The sequence below is a fragment of the Ctenopharyngodon idella genome, chromosome 6 (assembly GCF_019924925.1).
Source record: "Ctenopharyngodon idella isolate HZGC_01 chromosome 6, HZGC01, whole genome shotgun sequence".
Classification (NCBI taxonomy): Eukaryota; Metazoa; Chordata; class Actinopteri; order Cypriniformes; family Xenocyprididae; genus Ctenopharyngodon; species Ctenopharyngodon idella.
In genome coordinates, this window is record NC_067225.1 from 2,091,521 (window position 1) to 2,114,452 (window position 22,932).

Consider the following 22,932-nt stretch of genomic DNA (forward strand, 5'->3'; position numbering starts at 1 on the left):
AGCAGAAACGGAAGACTCACTGGACCTGGGCGGTTATGGCCAGCTAAGAAACTCTTGTCTAATCTACAGCAAGCGATCTGTGGCTTCTCGTGCTTCCAAGGAAGATCTAATCTCGCAGATGTGCCATTACCTCTAACAGTTCACTGTACGCGAGGCAGGCAGGCTGAGAGGGCTCCATTACCATATATTTGCCCTCGACAGCCACATCCTGCTCTTCCTGGCTTGAAGCCAGAAAAGTGCTATCTGCTGGATCAGATGATTCAAAGTTGCTACGGTTACAAACTGAAAAAAACATAATTTGGTACTGTTTAGAACCATTTTCTTAAGAGATGATTATGCTACTGATAGACCCTTTCCCATAGTGGAACCCTCGCTATCTTCCTCCGAGTCCACACTTTTATGACATAATGCCACTTTAACTGTCGGGTAGAAGTCTGCTGCGGAGCTCGCTTCGGCGCAGCTTCAGCAAAAGTGTGCATCGAGGGTGCATATCGGCCACAAAGGACCCAAGCATCCTTCTGAAACCTAAATTGACAAATGGGACACCCTATGGTCTTGTGGACTTAACGAACACGCACACAAGACCGTAAGTGCATATGTAGTGTGCCATTTGGGACAGGGCGATACTCTCTGCTCTGCTTTACCTTCCTGTCTTGACAGTATCTGTCCTCTCACATCTAGACCAGCACATCCAACATCTTCCAGCCCCTAGCTCACTGATATAGTTCTACTGAAAAGAAATGCTAAAGTCAAAAGACCCAGCTGTACTAAAAAAGTATCAATTCCTGTCCCCTTCCTCTTCTAGTGTTTCTGCTGCCAAAGTCACTTACAAAAACACTTCATACACTTTTAAACTGTTCACAACATTTTCCTCCTAAATCTGTCCTCCACCACTTCCTCCCACCTCCTGACTTTTTTTAATGATAAGTTGGTGACCATCTGCAATCACTTCCCTACACAACACACTCACCCACAAATATCCATCTATTTAATTTGATTAAATGGTTTGATGAATCAAGATCAATTATTCTGTTTATATAGATGTGGCCTTAAAATGTTTGTCATAGAAACACTCACAGCACAGGCGCTTCTTAGAATTTAAAAATATTTGTTGTGCTTCACATGATATCCACCAGGTGGTATTTGGGACAACATACTATAACTCATACCATCAGAAGATCAGAATTTTCTTGGCCACTTCTGGCCAACAACTCAAACAAAATTCAAATGCATAGTAACTGTTATTTCACTCACTTAAGGGTTGGTTCACCCAAAAATAACTCTTGCCGGAAGCTAGTTATATTAGTTTTTAAAGTTTAAAATATGGATATTTTTCTTACACGAATGCATCAATTCACTTCAGAAGGCCTTTATTAACCCCCCAGAGCCATGTGGATATCCTTTATGATGGATGGACACACTTTTTTGGGCTTCAAAATTTCATCCTCTAATCTCAGTGCCATTATAAAGTTTGGAAGAGCCAAGACACTATTTATTTAAAACTCAAATTGTATTCATCTGAAAGACGAATATACACAAGTCATATACACCTAGATGGCTTAAGGGTGAGTAAATCATGGGGTAATTTTGGGTGAACTATCCCTATATATTATATTATATATATATATATATATATATATATATACACACACACACACACACACACAAACACTAGGCATGGGCTGGTATGAGATTTTGACGGTATGATAACCTTAAGCGAAAATAACACGGTTTCACGGTATCACGGTATTGCTATTACAGCTCTAAAATGTCTAGGTAAAAAACAGCTTTTTTTCCCCTTTGAACACAATATATTTATTTCTAAGCAACATAGAATATTTGGAAAAGTAGTAAACATGTATTTTAGGTTAAATAATTAAAATAAATAATTTCATTCTTCTTAATTAAATTAAAATTATATCAAATAAAATAAATTCAGTCATTTAAGTGAGCCTAAACCTGCAGCTCAACAATAACTAGAACAGAAATTGAATTATTTTCTGTAAAAAAAAAAAAAGTTAAGTTAAGCATACTTAAGTGAGTTAAGCATGTGATCAGCTTATTAATCAAGTTATTAATAGTTATAATAAAAATATTAAAATTATATGATATAATCATTTGTTATTTTTATATTACAGAACAACAGTAAGATTACAATACTAATATTCATGGATGTCTTTATTTCTTGCTTTCAAACGTTAAATCATTGAGCTTTTATTTTGACGGAAAACCACAGGGAGATCCAGGAAGATGTTTCTCTTTGACAACAGATCTATAAACTACACTCTCAGTACAGATGTTTGGTGCACGTTACATTCCTAAATGCAAATGATAAGCGACTCAAATACACAGCACTTGCAGAGCAGCATTTTCTGTGAATCGAAGCTGAAAGCTGTTTCACTCCATACAGCGCGTCAGACTATATATTTCTATAATTACATCACAACCGTTGCGATTTAATGATCGCACTAAGACACATTAAGGTTGGCAATCACAATCATTTGGCTTTGATTGTATGCCAGTCAATAAGAGAATAAGCCTTTGCAATATTAACAAGCTTGTTCTGCTTACACTTGTGTGTACATATAACAACAGGAAATTCTCAGCCAATTAAAGCTCTTTCCTCAAGACAGATGTGAGCTTGTCTGACCCCTCTCAGGAGCTGGGTATTCATTTACAGATGAAAAGCAGAGAGCTCTCAAGGTCAGTAACACAAGGATATTTGCAATGTTATAACTCCTGCAGTTTCAGCTAATCACAATGAAGTAGACTGTATGTGTGTTGCCCTTTGCAGCATTTGTTCAGACTTTAAACACTGGAAACACTGAACGCTCGATTAAACTGCTTGCACACAAACTCCGTCTATGCACAGATTCTGTGATCGGTTCTCACTGAGAATTATTCCACCGCTACAGTATGACAGTCGTCCATGCTGTGCTCTATAAAAAGGAGTGTCTCAGAAGCTTGAATGACATTCTGACACAATCTCTGGTTACTCCACCACTACACCACATGCCAAGAGAGTTCATGCACACACTACTTACAAATACAATGTTTTTAGAATGTTTGCTTATAGTGATCATTTGAGTGTAAAAAGTCTGCAGCTTTTAAGGTAGACAAAATTAAAGGGTTAGTTCACCCAAAAATGAAAATTACTCACCCTCATATTGTTCCACATCTGTAAGACCATCGTTCATCTTCGGAACACAAATTAAGATCTTTTTGTAAATTCTGAGAGGTTTCTGTCCCTCCATAGAGATCCATCGCAACTACCACTCCAAGGTCAAGAAAGGTAGGAAAAAGACATCATTAAAGTACTCCATGTGACTCCAGTGGCTTAAACTTAATTTTATGAAGCGAGGTGAGTGCTTTGTGCAAAAAAAAAAAAAAAAACATAATTTACCAATTTATTTACAAAATAATATTATCCAAAGCGTGTTCATTCAACAATGTCAGCTCTCGCGTGAACACAAAACGCATGCGTTGTGATGCTCTCGTGAACACTCGTGCATGTGCGTTTTGTTGATGCGCAAGTCTGAACACAACATGCATGAGTCATTAAGCTCTTGTGAACGTGCATTGCAGATCCAATATTTTTGTGGTAAATTATGTTGTTTTTTTTGCGCAAACAAAGTACTCGCGTCGCTTCATAAAACTGAGGTTAAACCACTGTCACATGGAGAACTTTAATGATGTCATTCCTACCTTTCTGGACCTTGAAAGTGGTAGTTGCGTTGAATCTCTATAGGGACAGAAAGCTCTCAGACTTAATCAAAAAGATCTTAATTTGGTAACACTTTAAGTGAAATATAAGATACAAAATGCAAGTAAGAGAAACACTGGGCCCTATCATATACCCGGCACAATGCAGCACCAGGCACGACACAAGTGTTTTTTGCTAGTTTCAGCCCGACGCAGTTATCATTTTCTCGTCCTGCGCCACGTTGTTTAAATATCAAATGCATTTGTGCCCATTTGTGCGCCCATGGTCGTGCAGGTCTGAAAACGAGGTGTGTTCAGGCGCATTGTTGGCGCATTGCTATTTTGAGGCAACTGAAATAGACTGCGCCACTGACCAAAAAAAACTGGTCTAAAGTCAACGGCGCAATATATATATATATATATATATATATATATATATATATATATATATTTTTTTTTTTTTTGTTATTTAAAGAGCGAGTTAGTAATATGCGCCTATAGGCGCGTGTGCACTACACACACAGGGCATGTGTGCAGCAGCACACAAACATGCCAAATATTAAAAATAAAAGGATTACAATGTAAAAGATTAATATTGTGTGCATAAAGATAAAAATGCTTTGGTGGAATCTGGCTTGTCCCGTAGATGGTCTGCTTGTGTGCTTTAACCTCGCGCACGTGCAGATCCGTTTCCTCTCAGTTTTTCCACTTGCAAATTCCGCCATGTAAATAGCGAATCCGCCATGGTGCGAGCGCAACTGGTTTTTTAAGGTAATGGGTGATGAGACTCTGATTGGTTTATTGCACGTTACTCCCAAAACACACCTATTACTCATTAAAAGAATAGGGACAACCCTTTTAGACCATGCACCGGGCGCGCGGCCATTTTTTTCCATTGCTAAACTAGCAAAAGTGGATTCGGACATGCCCTAAGTGCACTTGCACCGTGTGCTTTAGACTGTGCGCTTAGATTGTTAAAATAGGGCCTATTATGTGCAAAATAAAGAAATATGAAATATAAACTAGTAGTGCCGTGGTAGTGTAGGTGGAACTATAACTTGACTACAGCAATTAATTGATAGCTAATTTATAAATGTAACAAATCAAATAAGATTTTAGCACCACTGCTTGACATAACTGACAGCATGTCATAGATAAGTGTTTCTCAACTGGTGGGTTGCGACCCAAAAGTGGGTCGAAAGACCATTTTGACTGGGTCACGGAGTTGCCATCAAGGAAAAAACAACAAATATAATCTTATGTTTTTCTGATGCAAGACTTTTATTTTATGAAATGTGTGAAAGCTTTTGACTCTTCTGTCAGACGCAGTTTTAAGTAAAGAGTGACTGAGAAAGATGCGTTGTTCTGGTCCAGGTTCAGTTTCTGCCTCAGAAAAACCTCAGAAAAACAAACTATCCTGTCTCGTCAGCCGTTATACTGTGTTTGTAGTGTGCACTCTACAATTACATGCACAAATGCGGAGACACGTGCTGTATATAACATTATTATAAATAAAGCGCAAAAGAAATGACAAGTTTGTAACGTCGTACTTGGATTGTCAATTAGTAAGTGAATTACCAAAAAAGTATCAACAAATTACATAACTGGAACACCGTCTGTTAGCTAGGAATGATTTGCATGGAGGTATGTTTATTTTTAAATGACTGTGGTGCCTCATTCCAACTTACTAACTGTATTGTATTAAAAGTTGTGTTAATGGTTAGAGAGTCAGACTGGTAACCCCCCAAGGTTGTGGGTTTGATTCTCAATACCGGCAGAAAATGACTGAAGTGCCCTTGAGCAAGGCACCTAATCCCCTTTCGCTTCCCGGGCGCCACAGCAAAATGGCTGCCCACTGCTCCGGGTGTGTGTTCACTACTCACTACTCCTAATGTATGTGCACTAACTTGGATGGGTTAAATGCATTGGACAAATTCTGAGTATAGTTACCATACTTGGCCTTCACATCACTTTCACCTTCACAAACTAGTTTGGGACTGCTTTTAATAGCCTTACCTTATAGTGTTTATTCATCAGTATTAGTCATGTTCTTACAATTTATTTGTCTGTTAAGTAAAGTGGGACGGTACTCGTGTGTTGGTTAAAAGCTGAAGTATGTCATTTTTTCACCACCGCACAAAACTGCAAAAATAAACATTGCTTTCAAAACAGCTTTCTTAATACACCACCAGTCAGTCATTGAAAAAACAGTCCCACCACCAACACACCTATCAATGGTTTACTTATAGTTGTCTCAGCATATTAAGTTGGTATAGGAGAAATGCAACACATATTTCAGCCTTAAGTTTTTTTTTTTTTAACTTTAAATATTCTTTTAAAATATATAAAGTGTTTGATGTATTTTAAGTACAAACATGTCTTTTGTAAGATGAGCATTGTTCTATCAAGCTGGGGTGACACACAAATTACGTGTCATGCGTCTTTACCAAGTTCACTTATACTTTATAAAGATGTCAAATGTTAAAGAGAAACATTGAACAGAACCATTGTTTGTTTGTTTGTTTGTTTGCTTGTTTGTGTGTGTGTGTGTGTGTGTGTGTGTGTGTGTGTGTGTGTGTGTGTGTGTGTGTGTGTGTGTATTTGCATACTCACATCTGTGTCTGGCCCTTTATCAGCTCCAGGGCATGAGAATGTGACAAATTCATGGCAACGTTTATGAACCACAAAACAGCACACTAACAGAGAAAAAGAGAGAGATGTTTGTTACATTTACAAAATCACACATAAACTGTAAAACACTGGTAAAAAGATATGAGCTAACAGTTCAAACCAAGTTTCGTAAATAATGTTAACAGACAATCTTACTCTGGTTTGAGTGTGCATATATATTTTTTATTGAATCAGCACTGAGGATGATAATGCTAATGCCTGGCTCACATTACAGGAGTTTTAGGCTGATTTATGCCCGATTTTCCCCCCCCCCCGAGAATCAGAGAAAAAAATGCTGTCGAGGACCTCGATCGGCTCTGATGTTCGGTGCAGATTATCTGGTAATGTGAGGCGTTCACAGATTGAATCTTGCACCTCCCAATCTGCTCTCACACAAAAATCGGGGGCCGCCCCAATCATATCAAACATGTTTGATATTTAGGATTTTAAATTGGGAAGATTACGTCAGTTCTTTAACAACAGCCAATGAGAGAAGTGAATGAGAGCACTTTTGAAATTGCGACCGCGAAACCAGCTGCTGTATGGGTCCGTTGGACAGTGGAGATGGCGGAACGGAGCGTTGAAGTGTTGCAACAACACAACTCCTTGAATAACCCGTCTTCAAAAACATGACACAACCGTACAGATCGCTATGATTTTGAACATACCGGGTGAGTGTAGAAAGCTGCTAGCAAATGTAAACATACCTGTTTATGTCAGTGACGAATATGTTTACATCCGCTTCCCAATGAAATCACATGAGGTGCTCTTCTGGGTATGATAATCTTAATAATATCCTGTATTGTGTACTGCGCTACAAATTTCAAATCTTGTAGTGTGTGCATGTTTGAGATTTGTGAGAATAAAATCTGTGAAGATTCTCCTTATGTGTGTGCTGCAACCAGATTTCATATTCGGTTAGGATTTAAAAACTCCTGTAGTGTGAGCCAGGCATAAAAGATCAGTAATTGTGTATAGTGTGAATTAGAAGACTAAAGTCCCACATCAACACGAATGACTGACTCGGTGTGAAATCTCCACCAGCATCATATTTCAAAGATACAGCGAATTATTACATTATAACAGATGACATATTCTGGAAGGTTCTATTGTAACCACTGTCTGGATAAAATAATGTGAATAAACAGATCAATATAGACATATAGTAAGTGAGCCCAAAAGAAGAAAATTCCTTTAAAGTAAATACCAAGTTTTCCTTTGTTTTTAATATCTGTGAGTGTACATGTAAACATTATTGTCAAAAAGTGTTTTCAAGGTAAAAAAAGTTTTTTTGTTTGTTTGTTTTTACAAATATCAAGAATTAGTAATTCATAAATGTTGTTAAGTTGTGCACTGTGAACCTCATGAACCTTGCACTGTCAAAAAATGGTAAAATGCAGGGCTCCATGCAAAGGATTTTTCTACTGGACCAGTGACCAATTAGATTTTTACTTGCATTCACAACATCCAATAAGTAAGATAAACCTAAAAGCATATAGCCTAGAGGTGAACTGTAAAAAATATAACTTGAAAAGTTTTTATAAAATGTGCAAGAGTAGCTTGAACAAACTTTTTTTAGCAGGCGAAGGAGACAGTTTATCATTTTGTGTGAACTGCATAAAAACACTCTAAACATGTAGTTTTGTTGACCTTCAAGTATTTGTTCAAAACAAATGTTGTCCCAGCTTTCCAAACTAAGTTATCTGAACAAATAATTGTACATTGCACAATGCTGTGCAAGCTACCATCATGCATTTCAGCTTGAACCATTATGTGTGTATTATTAAAAAAAATCATTGTTTTCCTTTTTACTGGTTTAATATATGCTGCTGTTGTTGTCTGTTAGTTAGCTGTCATCTGGTTCAGAGTTCCTATTTTTACTGAATTTGTTGATCATCACTGTGTTTAAGATTTGTGTTGAAGTATATGTGCATTAAAGTAGAAGTATATGTTGCATTTCATTGCAACTGAAGGATTTAATATATTTGCATTCAGGGTAATATGTTTAACAATCTTTAGTTACCTTTTAAATTCAACACTGCCTGTTACTCATTAGATGAACAAAAGTATTTAAGTTGTCATGTTACTGTAGGTCAACTTTTTTTTAGGAATATATGACTTGTGATACAGTATGTGAGGGTCTGAGAGTAATGTTATTTCATGATAATATTTGTTACGTTTAGTTAAGTTGTCATTCTGTTCTTGTGTTTCCTTTCAGTTTAGTTCTTGATTAACCCTTGTTATTTGCCTTAGCTACTTATTAGTCTTACCTGTGTCTAGTTTAGTTGCCTTTGTTTGTCCCTTGTATATATAGCCCTGTGTTTCAGTTACTCCTTGTCGGTTCTCGTCTTCATTTTCTGGGTGGTTATAATTATTGTTCTCAACTCTCCTATGTGTTTTGGTATGCTTATTAATAAAGATTGTGTATTTTGTACTCTTCGTCCATACTTCATGATAATATTACAATATAAATATTTTTGCTAGAAATAAGGTTGATATTATACCAAATGTTTAGTGGATATTTTTATATATCTATATATTTATAGTTATATATTTATATATAACAGAAAAATCTAATGCAAGTAGTAGTAAGTTTAAGCTTATTAAAAAACAAGTAAACAGTCTTATTACTAATTACTAGTGCTGTCAAAATTGTGTGAATAAGAGTTTGATTATATAATGTAACGCTAGCCAAATTATGATGGAAAAAATAGATGCCGTGTTAATTGTTAAATATTTTTAGCACGTTAAACTGAAAAAATTAAACAAATGCATTAAAAATATTTAACACAATTAACACAGCATCTAGCGTTACATTATATGTAACAGTGGAGGAACCTATACAGTGAAGGCTGTAAAGTATTTGATAACTTTATTCAATTTCTATATATTTCCTACCTGTTAGACAGATAGGAAGGCCACAGGTACATTTATTATTATATTATATATATATATATATATATATATATATATATATATAAGCCTAATAAATATTGAAATTGACAGCTTTCAGTTATACTGTAATTTTGAATGTCTATAATTAATGTTTTTTTATCAATTTCATAGAGACCAGTACCAATAGCCTATTAGTATCAGTGATACTGGACTTCATTCATAAAAAAATGCCATTAAACAAACATTTAAAATATACTGTCTTAAAATTGTTTCTACATTTATTTGGAGAGTAACTGTGAAGTTATTACAATATAAAAATAACTCCAATGTTTTTAATCATGATTAATCGTTAATTTCAGTTAAAAAAAAAAAATTATCGATTGACAGCACTACTAATTATAAGCAATAGGATGATTAAATACAACAGGGTAAGGCCAGAAATCTCAAAGTGGGTGGTCGGTGAATCTGTTTATTAAGAACCTTCTGAACAAAGCGATTCACTAGAATGAATCAGACTTTCCAAAGCTACATATGAAAGACAGGACCATGTAAGGCGAACCAATTTATTTTCAGATTTATACAAGATAGAGCTGACACCATGGTTATTTACCTCTGCTTGCTCGACAGTATATAAATGTGACATTAAAAACAGAGATCGTAGAAAAAAACTCACGATGATGCAGTGTCCACAATTCCATCAACTGTCCTGAGTGTCTTTTACACTGTCCCTGTGCTATTGAGTAGAAAATTGGTAAAATCTGATATTTTAAGAGATGTACAGAAGGTGATTTTCTGGACACACAGTCATGAGGGTGTGCAGGAGCCCTCATTTCCTGTTGTATGATTTGTTTTATGACCACAGTGCTGCTGAATGTTTGATTCTGATCAGCAAAACTGATTCTTGACAAAAGTTCTAACACCGTGTCTACACTATACGTGAATGGTGTGACGTGACAAAATAATCCATTATAATCAGTGAAATAGTGCGATAGGGCATTTTCAGAGAGGCTAGCAATAGCAAGCTAGCTTTCAAATCATAAGATCTCACCCTCCCTTCAGAGCATCTCCAAAGCCACGCTTCCACCAAACCATATGAAGGCACACACACACACACAGCTGCTTCGGCAAAGCATGACAAGAGACGGCGTTAAACTACCTCATGTCTCAAAGTACATAACATTACAATTATAATAAATGTAATTTAGAGAGCATGTAAGTGACTGCTGCAGATTAATTTCGGTGTTGATACTGCTGACATTGGAAACACATAATTCTGAGTCTGAGTTATGGCTTGAACGCAGCATAAGCTTGTTGTTTTGGTGGAACTATAAAAAGTGGCTGCTGTTTGTTTACGGTGCTCCGGACCGTGACTGACATCTGTCTGTACTCTGCATAGCATGAAAAGCACTGATGATGTATGATGTCTGCGCAAACAGGATGCGCCAGGTTATGTAAAAACATATGTTGACAGACGTTGGCACGCTGTTTGAGTTGAAGCTCCGTCGAGTTGATTCCTAAATGCCTGTTTTCTTCTTAAAATCAAATTTACCTATTATTTTCTCTTTTTACAGCGGGTGAACATATCCCTAACATTATTCTATATAAAAATGGGATTACCTTGATATCGCTAGTTTTATCCGACTTCCCGTACATCTGCTACTAGCTTTAGCCTGTTAGCATTAGTAGCGTGGTCCTGCTATTGCTTGTATTGTTTACACTTTTCTCACTCACAAAATTATTGTTCATCTATTCTAATGGTGAATGTGTCAGATGTCTCTACCTTTGAGTGCAAGTGAGGACACGTTCGAGCTGCACACGGTGCAGTTGGAGCTGGAGGCCGTGGAAAAGCAGGTCTGTGACCTACTAGAGAAGCAGGCCAAGCTACGGAAATGCCGAACAGCGCTGGAAACATCTCGGGCTGACGCTCACAAATCCGCGGTAAGTTTGCAGCGGGTATTAATACTCAAACTTCTTCTACTCAGTGTGTTTCTTTGCACAGGCCCCGAGCACCCAGAATGTTTTCTTCCCAGCCCTCTTTTACTCCGGCGCTGACACACCACAGACCATGTGCTTCAGCAGCGTAAGGCATGAGCAAGGCCGAGGATGAGGACCTCTCCTCCTCCACCGCCCCCGTCTTCGAGATCTCCACCCGGAACCACTTCTCCCCTCTTCGCGACACTATAAAACGCGACACTGTGGTCATTGGGGACTCTATCGCCAGTCACGTCCTCGCTACCTCAGCTAAAGGTAAGGTGCATAGTCACTGCTTTCCTGGTGCTCATGTTCTCGATGTCGCTGTGCAGGTTCCTGCCATCCTGAATGGTGACGAGAGCATCGGAGATGTAGCGCTGCACGCGGAGGTGAACAACATTAGACTGCAGCAGACGGAGGTTCTGAAGCTGGACTTCAGGAGCCTGATCAAGATGGTGCGCAAGCACATCGCCCGCGTACCAATGAGGACATTCAGTAGATTATTTGCTCTAAATTAATGGTTAATGTCTTGGTGTAATGAACAGAAGCTGCTCTTTATAAATTGGAATCTTTTATGGACGTGAAGTTTGAAGTCAAAACTTGAAATATAAATTCCCAGAGAATGCATTTAATACCGACATATTGAACCGTCTGTTTATATATTCATAATCCCTTACTAAAGGAGTCCAGACATTAGAAAAATGTCAGTCTATACAATCGTTTTATATTTATATGAGGGAAATATACATGCATTAAGCCCCGGGTATACTTCAATTTCCGCGCCCGGACGCATCTCGCGCGCAGTCGCATCCGCGCATGACGGAGTTCGACACAAGCGCAGTACAATTTTTTCTATACTTTTACCAGACATCGTGTCATCAACGGGACATTCACTGGGCAGGATCGGAGATGAAAAATAGTGCATCACCATTGCAACATAGTTCAGAAGATACACCAAGATAACAGGAATCAAAAACAATGGAGAAGGCATGCTTCTGAGTTTACTCGTCTTGTTTTTGAATCGCTCTTTACACACTCTTCTTCAACGACTGCACATTGTGCTCAGTACTGTGCGTATTGCCACCTAGTGGACTCTTCTGTCCTGCTTGCGCATGCGCTGTTGCACGCGCACCGTCCGCGCGGTCTCGAAATTTGGGCTGCACGCAGACGGGGTGTGCGGCCGGCCGCGAGCCCTCCGCATGACGTAATTTTCGTACACGAACGCGGACAGCCAAAGTATACCCGGGGCTTTACGGATGTGACAAAAAAAGTCACTAAGTTTTAGGTGACAATATATTTTTTAGGAATTCTGTGAATTACACTGCACAAACCAAAAGTAATACTGCCCACCGAATGAAGAAGGGGTGGCTCTTCACAGAGCATAAAATAATAATTTTATTTCATTTTTTTGTGTTTGCATTTATAAAAAAAAATATCAACGTTTACGGACGTGACAGTTCTCCGTTACAGACATGACCGATCCGAAAGCAGCAAGGAAGACTGCTTTAAAACTTTCAAAGAGATCTCAAGCAGGCATTTAAACCACCAAATATTGAAATATGGGATACCAGCATGGTAAGACTGCACAATTACTAAACTTTATACAACTTTATACTCTGTATTGCAAAGGGTTATGGATTAGACCTATTTTTCATGTTGACAAGCGTGTGCGTTGTTCAAGAATCAATTTAGAGACCATAATTTTCCTTCTAACAGAACTGCATGCTAAAATACATTAACAAATATTAAAGTTTATCATATAGCAGTTTAAAATCGCAGGTTTCTCCCATAGTCAGGCGAACCGATTGACACTATTATCACTCGAAATCATGTCAGATCTATGTTTTGTGTCTAAATGATCGCACGGTTTTCGGCTAGTTTGCGCAGTTTAAAGCAAAGTCTCGAGTCAAAATGATAAAATTTTATTTCAAGTCAAAATTTTTGCAATCTTATTATTTTTATTTTGTCAGCTTGATCGCGGGATTATGATCAATAGGCTATTCATTTTTTAACCAAGAGGTAAAAACGCGACATCTCAAGGGAAGTGTCCTATGAGACACAATGCTCTTCTGTAAGTTGTACTGTATCATATAGGCCTAATGTTACCTTCTACTGTTCATATTTCGTTTTGTAACCTCCAAAGAGGAAGAGAAGATCAGTTCATGTGCGCTTGATCTGCCGCTTACAGTAATCTGTCACGCAACGTATTAAAGAGCGTTTAACATCTATTGTTCAAATTTTGTTATAAAATCGACCGAATTTGGAAGTTGAGACCTTTTTTCAAATTAAAACTAACGAAGCACAAAGAGTATTGCGATTATTGGATATGTTTTGATACATGGTAAGCCTGAAACAGATCACAGCAATATAAAGAAGCAAAGTCATATGCATATGATGCCTCTATAACGCAAAGAACAATGTAGTGAGATGAACTGTCGATCCTAATAAGCATAAATATAATTTAGCTTTGCATATAAAATTTTAAAGTTATTTGTATTTATAATTGTTATATCACATAAACTTAATCTTTAAAACGTTACGGACGTGACAGAGCACTGAAGCGTCGTAACCTCTTTATTCTAGCCCTTATAAATTCAACAGGTAGTGCTGTTATGACAAAATGAGTATTTATTTCTCAGGCATGCCTCCATCTTTCTTCATAATGCTTACTGTTAAAATAAAGTTTAAAAAAAGGGGTCTTTGATCCCTTTTTTGAAAGCATGAAATATAGTTGGTTGAAAATTTTATTTAAGCACTGTTGCTTACCTCATATATTGTGGATAAACAAGGCAATTTTCTTAAAAATTCTGTTAGAGCACATTAATACAGTATGTTACAGACTTAAATGGACAACTTAAAGGGATAGTTCACCCAAAAATGAAAATTATCCCATGATTTACTCACCCTCAAGCCATCCTTGGTGTATATGACATTCTTCTTTCAGACGAATACAATCGGAGTTATATTAAATAATGTCCAGGCTAATCCATGCTTTATAATGGGAGTGGATGGTGCCCCAAATTCTAAAGACAGAAAAAATGCAGCCATCCATTATAAAAGAAGTCCATACGGCTCCGGGGGGCTAATAAAGGTCTTCTGAAGCAAAGCTATGCGTTTGTGTAAGAAAAATATCCATATTTAAAACTTTATAACCTGTAATCTCTAGCTTCCGCTAACCGTCATACGCGCGTTCACGAAAGAGTGGCGTCCCAGATGCAGGCGAAGCGTGAGCTCCGGTGAGAATATGCTAGTCTCGCAAGAACCAAGCAGCGTACAGCAAAGGAAATCCACGCGAATTGTTTGAGCTAAACTCTACATTTTATTAGAGTTAAAATGCTTATTTCTTGTGAATATCCAGGTTGCTTCAACAAAGCTAAAGTCTTGTGATTACGTGCGCCGACATCAAAGGGAGATGCACCATTTCACAAATTCCCTGTAAAGGATCCGGAGCGACTGAAGCTATGGCTGCTCGCTATTCGCTGGGATGTAAATACACCCGTGGAAAAATGATATAAACGCGTGCTGTGCAGTCAACATTTCCTCTCCGAGGATTACAAGGCAGAGAAGAGTGGAAATACAAAACGAGTTCTGAAATCTTTATTAACCCCCTGGAGCCGTGTGGACTTCTTTTATAATGGATGGGTGCAATTATTTGGACTTCAAATTTTGGGGCACCATCCACTCCCATTATAAAGCATGGATTACCCTGAACATTATTTAATATAACTCCAAATGTATTCGTCTGAGAGAAGAATGTCATATACATCTAGGATGGCTTGAGGGTGAGTAAATCATGGGGTAATTTTCCTTTTTGGGTGAACTATCCCTTTAAAAAGGGTTTGTTCTTTTGGAAAAAAAATTTTTTTTTCATGGTAAGGATGACCTTTGCGTGGAAGTGCCCCCTAGGCTCTTACGTGCTGATGGTCTGCACCCCAGCAGAATCAGAGCGGATCTTCTTTCGGACAACATCTCTAAGATGCTACGCACCGCATGACTAATAAGTCAAACCTCAAATCACAGTCTTTTTTCTACCCACTGAATTGATAGAAATGTGAATGTAATACAGTCTGTAGAAACTGTGTCTATTCCTCAAATCGCTTTGAACCCTGGCGATCAGGCTAATAGTGTTCCGAATCCCGCAAATGGCGCTGCAGAACAGAAGCAATCCATGAATGAAATAAAAACGTAACATTTTGCAGTTTATTAAGTAATTGTTAAGGCCATTTTGCGGTTTCAGTCATCAGACATTACCAGCCACCTCACTTCATCTTTTTCGATAGGGGAAAAAGTTTCAGGGGTTCACCTCCTTCTGCCATCCTACACACACACACATACACAAAGGTGACTGACTGACTGCTCGCACCAACGGCGGGGAGGGGTTGTGTTACTCACTATGCTGCACACAGCCTGGAGGATTCCTGCACTTTGCGTCTTTGACGCGACGTAAAAAAAAACACCTCATACCGCAGGATCAGTATCACAGAAAAATTTAGTGGTTTTGAAACCATGACGTTTTCAAACCGCGGTATACTTTGAAACCGGTAACCAGCCCATGCCTAGTTGCAACTATCTATAGAGATATTCTTAAATGTTACTCAGAAAACAGAAAAGGTTTAATTTGTTTGAAATGCTTGTGCTAAATGTTACACTCTCAGATATAAGAAAAATGTCCCTACTATCTCTTGCTTTGGCTACCGTTTATAGAGCTCCAGGGCCCTATGTTGATTTCCTAAAAGATTTTGCAGATTTTCTCTTTTAACATTCATGTAGATAATACAAATGATGCATTAGGGGCTGCGTTTACAGACTTACTAAACTCCTTTGGGGTCAAGCAAAACTAGACCCACTCTTTGTTTTAATCATACACTAGATTTAATTATATTGCATGGAACCAATCCTACCGATATAGATATTCTGCCTCAAAGTGATGATGTCACTGATCACTACCTTGGACTCAGCATACTGTGTACTGCTGATATTTGCCATATTGCGCCACGTTATCGACTAGGTAGAACAATTCTTCCAACAAAAAGCTTCCTGGGTCAAGCATCTCTGCAAACTCACTCATTAAAATAACCAAAACAATGCAAGGTTCTTGTTTAGTACATTGGCTAGATTAACAAATAAAAAGACATCACCTGAACAAAATATTCCATTTCATTTTAGTAGTAATGACTTTAATTTCTTCACTGAGAAAACCGAAAGCATCAGAAATACAACTGTGAATGTACAACCTTTGACAGCATGATACAGCCTCAAATATCACACCTCAAGAACAATTGCAGTGCTTTACAACTATAGGAAGGAAGAGCTAAATAAACTTATCACTACTATAGATCATAAAATACTCTCAGATCAACTACAATATTACATTGTTATTCAGGGACAGGCTTTAAGGTGGATTAGATCTTACCTATCAGACTGTTACCATTTTGTTTATTTAAACGGAGAAAAATCTAAGATAACATCAGTAAATTTGCTATTTTCAGTATATATGCCCCCACTTGGTAATATTATAAGAAAACACAAAATTAGTTTCCACTGCTATGCCAATGATACTCAGTTATATTTCATTACGTCCAGATGAAATCTCTAAATTATCCAAGTTAACAGTGTGTTAAAGATATAAAATATTGGATGACCAGTACTTTTCTTCTACTAAATTCAGATAAAACTGAGGTATTATTTACTGGACCAAAAACCTGTACACAGAATCTCTTAGAATACAATTTGCATTTAGAAGGATGTACTGTTACTTCATCCTCTACAGTCAAAGACCTGGGTGTTATATTAGACAGCAACTTGTCCTTTGAAAATCATATTTCATACGTTACAAAAACAGCCTTTTTCCACCTCAGAAACATTGCTAAGCTACGGAACATATTATCTGTTTCTGATGCAGAAAAGTTAGTTCATGCATTCATGACCTCTAGACTAGATTACTGGAATGCATTACTAGCTGGTTGTCCTGCATCCTTAATAATCAAGCTACAATTAGTTTTTAGTTTAGCTCCTGTGTATTTAACCGATCTTCTATTGCCCTACAATCCATCACACTAAACTCTGGGCTTCTAGTAGTACCTAGGATATCTAAGTCCACTAAAGGAGGGAGAACATTTTCACATTTGGCTCCTAAACTCTGGAATAGCTTTCCTAATAATTCGGGGCTCAGACTCACTCTCACAGTTTAAATCTAGATTAAAGACGCATCTCTTTTGCCAAGCATTCACATAATGCATCTCACATACTCCAATTATATCAGATCAAATGCACATGACTATCTTTGCTTAATGTTATGAACAGCAGCTACGCTAATTATTCTCCATTTGCTTTTCTGTTTTATCTTGGGATGCCTGTCCCGAGGTGACTAGAGAGTACATCAGCTCCAGTTTGGATCCAGCCTTTTATGGAGACTTCAGATGCCTCAATACTTGTGAAGAGATGACCCCAACCCCTGTGAGGACTTCAGATGATGCAAACTCTGGATCAACATGCACCATTCCAAATTTTGCTACAGTATATATCCTAATCATTGCTACATGTATTCATTACTTCAATGAGCTCATTGTTTCTGCCTTAAATTAATACATTGTTTAAATTAATATATTGTTAGCTTAAATTAAATACAGGCTCACTAGGATTGCAGAGTTAGTCTGAATTACAGCAACTCTGAAGGTACAACTGAACTATGGCAAGTGATGCCCAGAGGAGATATTTGTTTTTAATGACCCTACAAGTTCAATTAATCCATCAGAATATGAGGAAAATATTTTATATTTTTTTAATTATATTAAATATGAAGGAAGGACAAAACACTGAATTTGGTTACAGTATTTATCTGACAAAATAATTTGGCAAAAAACGCAAACTACAGCTACAGGTTTTATTTTATATCCAAAAAAAATGCATAGAAAAACAAAAAGCTCACAGGAAAAAGCATACATTGACTACAACATAATTAGTTATTTCATTAGTCATCTCGTTTTTGCATGTGTTCATAATTTCTTTGTATGACAGCCTGGCCAAAAATTTTGTCTGTACAATTGCATTCATTGCATTATCACAAATAAAACAATAACTCCAAGCAAAGCTACACAATATGCTTACAAAAACTTTAACCAATTTTTTATAATATTTAAATAAATGTTGAATATGTCAATCTTCCTAGGCTGGACATCATTTTTGGGGACTACTTTGCATGGCACTATAACATCAATTAGGTAAAGTCAGCACACTCCCTCAAAGTGTAATGTATTATACTACTGTCCCTTTAAGCAACAAGACAACTTTTGAATCAGACCGAATTTCAATGCTGAACTTTCGTGTTGGTGTAAACAGGCCCTTACTCTTAATCTTTTGCAGATTACACTGAGTTGTATGACGTTTGACACTGATCCTTTGCCTCAATTATCCACAGCTCTGCTGACCAAAGAGCCATCTTCTGTGAAATGTCTACCCTGACGTACGACTTGGTGATCATTACGGCTAGTCAGTAAGGTATTGATGTATCGGTTAGGTAGAATGATGGGCTGTTTCTCTTCCTAGCACATTCCATAATATCCATGGATCAAAGCATTTGTTTGAGAAAGAATTATAATAAAGTAAATCAATTTTCTATAAATTTCATATTCCTAATAACCTGTTATGAGCTGACAAAGAAAAGAAAATGAAACAGCATGTATACATAAGGGACACAAACACTTCTGCAGTAACATATCTGATGACACAGTGGCTCAGTGGTTAGTGCTGTCACCTCACAGTACAGTTTCCCCCATAAGGACATGCAGGTCAGGCGAACTGGAGAAGCTAAAATTGCCTGTAGGTGTGAGTGTGAATGTGTATGTCTGTGTTAGCCCAGTGATGGCCTGCCCATCTGTCCAGGGTGTTTCCCTGCCTTTGGCCCAAGACACTGGGACAGGTTCCTACATCCACACGACCCTACATATGACAAGCAGCTTGGAGAATGTATGGGTGGATGTCAGATTTTGAGTTCACATCAAAACAGTGAGGAAAGTACAGGCCCCGCTGTCGGGGTAACATAAGACAATCTAAAAACTAAGCTTTACAAAATGGTTATGGCAGTCAAAAAAAGTCAGATTTCAAATCAGATCTGGTCCACATTCACATCAGAACATAAAAATAAATGTCCTGCTCCCCTTCACATCATGATGGCAATAATGAAACAACACTTTAACGCATATTCAACAGTTTCGCATATTCAATAGTTTCCTGTTGTGTGGGCTGCTCTCACTGGATCTGTCTCACTGGCCCACTGTATAAACAGAATCTGCATGTGTCTAAGTGCAAAAACAATCAGACTTAAGTGATGAATACAGAAATGGAATGATGAAACCCTTATGCATAAAAAATATTTGAAAAATATATATTTATGAGTGGCCATTTACCAATCTTTACTTAAAGCCCTCTTTCAGAATTCTCTTAAATGCTCTTGATGAACTAGGATTAGGGGATCGACTATAGCTCTATTTTGACAGGACTAGTTTTCACAAAAAATCTGTTTCACAGTATTTTGTGTGTTTAATATTTGCCAAAACAAATACGTCTGTGTTTTTAAAACAAAAAATTGCAATGCACACACACCCACAGTGATCAAAAACATTACACAATGTATGCGGCAAAAACAAAGTAGGCAGATTCTTTGGACTTTATATAGTAAGTCAATGATTACCAAGAACCTTTAATAGTAATGGCAGTGAATTTGCTCAAAGTCTTTAACTCCTGAATGAGTTTTTACACAACTTGCTTGTCTCTACAATGTAATTCTAAGGAGCCATATAAAATGTGGTGTCCATTAGACAGTAGGTGGCCCTATAATTGTGGCATGAATCAAAAATGTTCTAGCTTCAATGGTCTGTTCCCCATTTGTGCTATAGTTTTCTTTTGGTCCAATTTTATACATCTGTGGGTGCGTTCACACTGTAGTTCGGTTTGGTCTGGACCAAAGAAGAAAAAAAAAAAAATTTAGTCCTGGTCCAATTAGCGTTCAGATTGGCAATTTTATTACCGAACCTAAAGGCATAGGAATACGTTCACAACCTGACTGGTCAGATTTTATGACGTATTGCCTATTTTGAGATGGAACTTACCGAACATCCAAAACAATGCTGCGTGCTGAGATAAATGCTCTTGTTGTGTATGCGTAGCCTGCATATGATGGTATTATGACCAGCTGGGAACTCATGAAGAGCTTATAAAATGTGTAAAAGAGTCAAAACAGCGGTGGGAATCCCCCCGTCACACACACAAACGATCTGCTGTGAAGAGACGCGCATCTGATGCCTGTGATGGGCAAACTCACGACTATGATGAGAAAAACCGATATGCGTGAGAATTCTGTCCTTTTTAGGGTCTCATCTTCCTGTTTTTTCGTTCATTTACATGTGTTTGGTCCGTATTGCGTTCATATATCATTCGAACTGCACCAAAGTTTGGAAGCAGACCTAGACCCATCTTTTCAGCGATCTCGGTCCGCTTGTTTGGAGCGCACCAGGGTTCGGATGGCAGCGTTCACACGTTCAAATGAACCGCACTAACAGAGCAATCGCACCAGGGTTTATTTTAATCGAACCAAACATGCAAAGTGTGAACGCACCCTGAATTAAATTGGATATATAATAAATCTCTCATTATGTAATTGTTATCTTTTTACACTTACAGGTTTGGAACACTGCAAGTAAAAAATAAGGGTAAACTTCTGTAGAGGTGCATTGGAAGAAAATCATATGAAATATTACTTATGCATTCGCATTAGCTCCAATTAACAAAAGAAAACAAATCCACTATTGCATTTTCACAATCTTCTTTAAAAAAGGGGGGGGATTAGAATCACAGCAGTGTTTTCTCAAAGTATAGGGTTATAAATATACCCACGCATATACACAGGGCTCCAGACTGTGACTAAATGGTCACATTTTGCAACCTTTTTTTCTGCCAGTGCGACTAAATTTTGTTAGAGGTCGCACTGGTACCACCACATTGCACAACTGATAACTGATATTCATATGAAAAACATCAAATGGCAAACTAAACGAAAGTGAAACGAAACCGCTACTCATTTGAGCTGTGCAGCACGGACTGTTTATCAGCACTGAGCAATAATAGACAGTGCAGCGTGAGCTGATCTCGATCATGTGACACTGCTTACTACACACCGCTGGGAGAACCAGTCAGAAAGCATTTGAATTCACTGCAAAATTAATAACATCGCAGTGAGATCTAGTGGAAAGCATTCAAATTCAGCGCAGAATTATCTGCTAAACAGATATCAGATTAAATAGCGCTGACATGGAAAACAAGAGAAACACTGTGCCACAAACAAGTTAAGGCTCCCCAGTCCATAAATCACCATGTATTTAATGTAGTAACGCTTACCGAAAAAATTTTATTATGGCAGAAATACTTGAATGCTTTTACATTATTCATTTCAGGGTTCATGCAAACTTTTGAGAGTGAAATTCAAGCACTTTTCAAGGACTTTGTAAAGTGCTTTACACTTTTTCCAGCACTTAAAAGCTCTAAATATTATCCAACTTTAATGTATTTTTAATGTGATGATTTGTAAAACAAAGTTTAAAGAAGGAAAACTAATATGTCTAGGCAAAGTAGACACATTCATGTCTTTTTAAAAAAAAAAAAGACATGAAATTACTACTAGATGGTGGCAGAAAAACACTTATTGACTCCCTAATATATGGAAAAGTAGGAAAAGTCTCATGAAAAACAAAAACTTCTTCAAACTGTGACTGAATTACACAGAAAGCAAGTAAGGAGCGCTCTTTTTATAATCACTGATGCTGTCGGTGAGTTCAGTATGGTACATTTAATAATATAAAAATGCTTTGCATGTTACTGTTAATTTTATCTGCATCTCAATTGAAGCTCAGTGCTTTACTGTCAAATTTCCAATAAATAAACGTAATATTATTAGTTACTGCACTTATTAATGCAAAACAATAGCAATTTGATTAAATTACCTTAATGATAAAAAAAAAAAACCCAGCACCACCAAATCAGGTGCTGGCGCCACCTTCTGTAGAACTGCTCTCAAATGTTAGTCTGGAGCCCTGATATATATATAAGCGATTACATTTTTTTATGTAATTAATTACATGATTACTCGCACATCAAATTTGGCTGAGAAATTACCCCCAAAAGATTATTTGAAGTCATTATTGTGTAAAGCATCAAATAAACATTACAAAAAGTAGATTCAGAAATAAATATTTTATTTGATTCAACATAGAATTTATTACACAAACGTTTGGACCATGAGGTTGAGTAAATGATGATTGAATTTTCATTTTTTAATATGGAAATATGATATTTTTAATGAAATGATACTCTAAATAAGGAACTAAAACTGCTAGTAGGTGGCGATAAATGTTTAATTTATTCCATTTGTTCAAACAGCTGATTCATTCAGGAGTGAAGTATTATCTAAAACAGTGGTCCTCAACCCATGGCCCGCAGGCCGCATGCGGCCCGTCACAAATGCAAATGCGGCCCACGATATGCCGACCACATTTAAAAAAATAAATTCCAGTTTTACAATTTTTGTTTTTATATTACATTAAAATGGATTAAATGAATATAAGTTTGAACTATAATGTTTTTTTGTCATATAAAATCATTTTGGTGATCATATATTATTTTCAGAAATGCGCAGACCTACTA

General features: G+C 37.3%; 1 protein-coding gene across 1 annotated transcript in view; it reads right to left on the reverse strand.

The window, feature by feature from the left end:
- The window catches only part of prkcaa (protein kinase C, alpha, a), a 146,966-nt gene that overhangs the window by 88,815 nt on the left and 35,219 nt on the right, over positions 1 to 22,932 (reverse strand). The window contains exon 3 of the mRNA XM_051897540.1: positions 6,316 to 6,398. Coding sequence (XP_051753500.1) covers positions 6,316 to 6,398 — 83 coding nt within the window. The remainder of the gene's footprint in view (positions 1 to 6,315; positions 6,399 to 22,932) is intronic.